The sequence below is a fragment of the Nestor notabilis genome, unplaced genomic scaffold (assembly GCF_000696875.1).
Source record: "Nestor notabilis isolate BGI_N333 unplaced genomic scaffold, ASM69687v1 scaffold1095, whole genome shotgun sequence".
Taxonomy (NCBI): domain Eukaryota; kingdom Metazoa; phylum Chordata; class Aves; order Psittaciformes; family Psittacidae; genus Nestor; species Nestor notabilis.
In genome coordinates, this window is record NW_009927634.1 from 1,376 (window position 1) to 7,550 (window position 6,175).

Below are 6,175 nucleotides of genomic sequence, written 5' to 3' on the forward strand. Positions count from 1 at the left end.
CGGGGGCCCAACGAGCCCTTACGGCAGTCGATGAGGCTTTAACTCAGAAACGAGCACTTCGTGCAGTGTTTGCAATTCCCGCTGAGTTACTGCTTATTAATCGTGATTTTCAGCCTGTTGGATTGATTATGCGATGGGTTGAGCACAAGCAAGATCCTCTGAAAGTATTGGAATAGTTATTTCTTGCTCATCAGCCTCCAAAATCTGTTATGACCAGGCCAGAAATGTTTGCACAATTGATTATAAAAGGAAGAGAACGGATAGTAGATTTGTCAGGAGCAGAAGCTCGTGTTATTGTTATTCCTTTGACAGAACAGTACTTACAACGGCGTATGCAAAATAGCCTTCCGTTGCAGGTAGTGTTTACTGGCTATGGAGGAGCTATTGAAATATACATAGTCATCGTTCATTTATGCAACAGGAATTCCTTGTTGAATGCCCCAAATGTAGTCCGATGCCTGAGCACGGACTCACAGTATTTACAGATTGCAGTGGGAAAACCGGTAAGGCTGCTATCATACGGCACGAAGACGGCAGCTGGAAATCGATAGTGGTGTATTCGCAAGGCTCTCCACACACATTACAGCTAGTAGCTGTGACAGAAGTTTTTAAACGTTGGGCCACGGTTCCCATCAATATTATTTCAGACTCAATCTATGTAGTGGGAGTAGTTCAACATCTAGAAAAGGCCTACTTAAAACACCTACCCGTTGAGAATTTGTTTTTGCAGATGAAACGATTATGCTTTTTATTGACACAATGGGCACATCCATATTATATCTATCACCACCGTAGCCTCACGAATTTACCGGGATTTTGTACCGAGGGTAACGCCGAGGCAGATCCGTTGATGCAACCGGTCAGCGTCTCTCCCGTTCCCTACGCGTGGCCACGGGCTAAATTATCACGTGAATTTTTTTGTCCATTGGCAAAAGTACTCAGACAGCAATTTCCTCTCCACACACATTACAGCTAGTAGCTGTGACAGAAGTTTTTAAACGTTGGGCCACGGTTCCCATCAATATTATTTCAGACTCAATCTATGTAGTGGGAGTAGTTCAACATCTAGAAAAGGCCTACTTAAAACACCTACCCGTTGAGAATTTGTTTTTACAGATGAAACAATTATGCTTTCTATTGACACAAAGGGCACATCCATATTATATCTATCACCACCGTAGCCTCACGAATTTACAGGGATTTTGTACCGAGGGTAACGCCGAGGCAGATCCGTTGATGCAACCGGTCAGCGTCTCTCCCGTTCCCTACGCGTGGCCACGGGCTAAATTATCACGTGAATTTTTTTGTCCATTGGCAAAAGTACTCAGACAGCAATTTCATTTAACTATGGCAGATGCCAAAACAATTATTCGAGAGTTCCCTGACCGTTGACGCTTAGCGAAGGGGCCGATGGTTGCAGTTAACCCTCGTAGTCTGCACTCCCTACAGATATGGCAGATGGACGTTACACGTGTTCCTGAATTTGGCAAGTAAAAATATGTACATGTGCCAGTGGACACATTTGCACAAGCGGTATGTATAACAGCGCTGGGAGGAGAAGTCTCTCGTCATGTTCAAACTCATTGCCGTCGGGCATTTGCCACCCTAGGTATCCCGAAACGCATTAAAACGTACGATGCTCCCGCATATCTTTCTCACTCAGTGTGACGATATTTTCACCGATGGGGAATTCGACATGTGGCAGGTATTCCCCATTCTCCCACAGGTCAGGCCATCGTTGAAAGAATGCATCAAACCGTAAAGTTATATTTGCAAAAACAGAAAAAGGGGGAGTCTGGAGAGCCCCCGGCGAACAGATTAGCTAAAGTACAATGCGTCTTAAACTTTTTACGATTACCGGTGAACGCCGCTGTCCCACCCCTAGTAACACATATGCAAGCAATGTCTACAGAGATGACAGAATTTACAGTGGAAATTAAAGTCTTACTGAAAACTCCAGAAGGAAATTGTGAGGGCCCTATGAAACGATTAATGTGGGGTCGAGGATACGCTCGTGTTTCCTCGGGTAACGGACCACGATGGGTCCCGGCTAAATGGGGAGCCCTACGGAAACGCTCCGAGGAATGGACATCGTAATCTGCGTAGCCTCGAATACAGTCTTTGAGCCGTGGCATACGACACCCCGTCAGAATCTTTGGGTGACGTACGCTAATTTGACTAACCGGTTGTCCTTTTGTCTATCCTTAGCGACCCCTGGAGATCCCTTTCGCACATGTCTAATAGGGATGAACGATGTGCAAAAGTGAAGAGTGTTTAAAGATTATGTTAATAACCCACATGTCTTTAAGACAGTTACAGGTGCAACCCATATTCAAAAAATACTTCAACACCTGAATCGCACTTGGCCAGACCCTGAGGAACTCGATATCATCGCCACCCTTGGAAACAATAGTTGTCTTGCGTTCAGTCCTCGAGAAGAAAACATGACCACCCAACTGCAGGGATGGACCACACGTTTGCTCATCCACCTTCTGGGGCAAAAACTAATGAGAAAATGGTTGATTTATCCAAATATGCAAAATATAAGCCCCTATGATGAAGGCTATGACAACAGCACTTGGAAGTGTGGTGGTCGCTTAGGGATATTAGAATCAAACATCACAACAAAGCCAAAGTTGCTGTCACCAGGAATATTTTTACTGTGTGATGATAGGGCATGGCCAGGAATTCCTGCTAGACCTGTAGGAGGACCATGTACTTTAGGGAGATTAACCATGTTTGCTCCATCCACACATCAGGTATCAATTCAAACAATTAAATCCGTTCGTACAAAGAGTTAATACAATACACCTCAGATTGTAATTCACAAGTAAAAAATTGGAATATTGCTGAGCGAGTGATGGTATCTCTGTTTGCCCAGCAGGTAGGAGTAGCCAAAGCATTAGGGAATATTGACAAGCTTTCTTGTCTTGTAGCAAAACAAAACAATCTAACCTCGGCCTTAATCTCAGAGCTTGCCTTAGATGTAGGTTCAATTAGACATGCTACACTCTGATTTTTTGTCATTAGCTCAAGGACGCGGGTGTGAAGAGTGTGAAGGCACGTGTCGCATGAACCTTTGATCATTCGGAATCTATTCACAGGCAACTAAAACAATTACAGGTTCTAACACAAGAGCTTGGCCAGAATATTGGAGGTAGTTGGTTAAGAGACCTACTAGGAAGGACCTACTAGGAAGATGGGGCATCACAGGACGGTTACAAGAGTTTCTTAACCCTGGAGGAATGTTTCTTGTTTTAATTGTGTGTGTACTAATGATAATCCCTTGTATATTACAGTGTGTACAAAATATGATTTTAAAACATATTCAAACCATTAACACTGTTACTGTTAAAACCAAAGGGGGAATTGTGGGGATGTTTCTAGCAGAGATGGGAGGCCACGGCTGCATGGAGCTGATAGAAGAAGGCCCCGGAGGGAAAAGACAAACGTGAATGAGAGTGAACCCGTACCGAGGACGAAGAGAAGATGCCAAGGTAAGAGTTAACAGCTATATTACGTAGTGTCACGCGGGCAGTAGGAGGTAGCAAATGAAATGTATAGTTTAAGGCGCAAACAGATAAGAATGACCGATCGGTTGCAGCCAAGTGAAACCTGAATAGATAAAAATGACCAATCAGTTTTAGCCAAGTGGAATCTTTCTGTCAGTGGAACATATATAAACACAGCCAGCAAATAAATAACGTCTTCGATCTTTCATCGGAGTCCGTGCCTTCATCGCCTCAGAAAGCTGCTGCTGGGTCTCTTCTGCGCATGGTGACTTCAGCAACGGTGCCACCGGCATTGCTCTCGCTCACTGTTTGCCCACCCAAAAGTCCAATTGCATGCATCCTCAACGGTGCCCTGTCGAGGCTGGGACGGGCCCATCACATTCAGCACAAACGTCTGGTTCCCGCTCCCACAACCAAAGGGCCAGGACGGAAAGCTGCCGTTGGTCCTCTTGTCCACATGGTGAGCTGTGCAACGGTGCCACCAGCATTGCTCTCGATCCTCGTTTTCCCACCCAAAAGTCCAATTGCATGCATCCTCAACGGTGCCCTGTCGAGGCTGGGACGGGCCCATCACATTCAGCACAAACGTCTGGTTCCCGCTCCCACAACCAAAGGGCCAGGACGGAAAGCTGCCGTTGGTCCTCTTGTCCACATGGTGAGCTGTGCAACGGTGCCACCAGCATTGCTCTCGATCCTCGTTTTCCCACCCAAAAGTCCAATTCTGTGCCGTGGGAGATACGGATAGCACAACAACCAATACGATTACATGCTGACGCTTTACTGAGCCCAAATAGCTGTTTATATAACCTTTCTAACTGTTCACGTGAACTCTATACAATCTCGATTGGCTAAGTCCACTAATGCACGCACGTAAATACAGCTCGTGATAAGTTTAAGCTTTCAGTACACGCAAAGGCTTTATCAGTCCGAAAGTATGCCGAGTTTCTTGTTACATAACCGGGAGTTGTCTTTCTCAAACTAACTCCCTCATTCCACTGCCGCAAATATTCTTCAAGTAACCTTATCGCTAGGCCGTGGTGTCTAACTCAGACTCCTGCTATTGACATGAGTCCTGGATCGCTCATGTGTCCATTTTGTTCCAAATAATCCTCCACAATTCCCCCTTCTTTTCTTTGAACGATCCCTACATTCTTAATTGATTTTGATATGAAAGTGATTAGACATCACCATAATATACAAGCTGCTATAATAAGTACTATTGGCAGTCTTATCGTTAAACCGGCCTTAAATAGATCTCTTAGCCATCTTACTATACCTAGACTATTCAACCATTTGTCTAAACCAAGTCCTTATATAAGTTAACATATCCACATCGTATACATATGGTATCTATAATTCTATCTACACAAAATTGTTGCCTGCTATTATAATGAATTAGTCTCTTACCACAATACACACAATTAGCTATAAAATACAGCGAACAACGTCTGCACAAAGGACAAGGAAAACGACTGGTTTTGATATTTTTTGTTGGTCTAGCTCAAGTGATGGGTTCTATCCTCCCATTTATAAATTACTGTCAGATTCTTTCTGAGGTTTCACCCTTCGTGCTGAGATCCAGCGGAGTCCCTCATCTGTAATCAAACACGTATATCCCCTACCATTCATTTGCACTTCAACAGGTCCTTTCCATTGTCCTGTGCTTAAATCTTTATATTGAACCAAAATTTTGTCTTTTCTCTCTAAGCCACATTTTAATACACTACTGTGAACAATCACTGTAATTCAATACATACACTGCTTTAGCTATACGTTCAGCTGGTCCCATACCATTTTCCCCCCTCTTTTGTTTTAAGAGCTGTTTTTTTAACATTTGATGCACTCACTCTACTACAGCTTGTCCTTTGGGAGAGCATGGAATACCTTTCATCGGGGTCTCAGTGGATCACTTGCTACAACATATATCATCAAGCCTTATTATCACCCATCTTAAGCATAGCTAATTGGTTACAACTGCTTTTCACACGCTGTCCACACACACTAATCTAATACATAATTGGTTTGCTGGCAATACCGTGTTTCTTGGTTATCGCAACTGTCCGTTCCTGTCTTTGTTCTCGGTCCGTCGCCTGCCTTCCCCAGGGGTCCTTGGATGTTTTCCAGTGTCCTTGGATGTATTCCAGAGACCTTGGATGTATTCTGGAGTCGGGTCTACGCGCCGGTGCATTTCGGAGTCGGGTTTATGTGACTTCAGCCAAGCACATGGCTCTTGCTGAGTTTTGTACAGGGCCTACTACATTTCTATATAAGCATGCCCATTTTCATCTAAGAAAGATCGTGCAATTCCCCCTTTTTGTTTATCCTGCGTTAACCAGACTGTTTTTACGATTTGTTGCATTTTTTAAGTCCTTGCTTAAGTAATTAAACAAAAGATTGAGTATGCTAAAGTTGCTATAGCTGCTAGATATGCTAAGCATTGAATTAAGCATTGAACTAAGCATTACGCTATTTAATAATGTCTCATTTCCCACAAACTCCTTGAAATCCAAAAGTACAAAGTAAGGCCAACAAGGCATGTGTGAAATGGGTTCCCTACTTGAGTTAATGTTAAGCAAATTCCCTATTACCTGTTGCATTAGCCCATGTTAGCCATACATTTTGATGCGTATCGAAGGTTATATGCAAAATTGTTTCTAATGGCA

General features: G+C 43.7%; 1 protein-coding gene across 1 annotated transcript in view; it reads left to right on the plus strand.

The window, feature by feature from the left end:
• LOC104405405 (endogenous retrovirus group K member 8 Pol protein-like) overlaps positions 1-2,097 on the plus strand; it is a gene marked incomplete at its 5' end in the record, with an annotated part of 3,354 nt that extends 1,257 nt beyond the window's left edge. Inside the window, 3 exon segments of the mRNA XM_010014125.1 lie at positions 357-503; positions 1,610-1,705; positions 1,783-2,097. Of these exon segments, the coding sequence (XP_010012427.1) occupies positions 357-503; positions 1,610-1,705; positions 1,783-2,097 (558 nt within the window).
• Between the last annotated feature and the right edge of the window lie 4,078 nt (positions 2,098-6,175).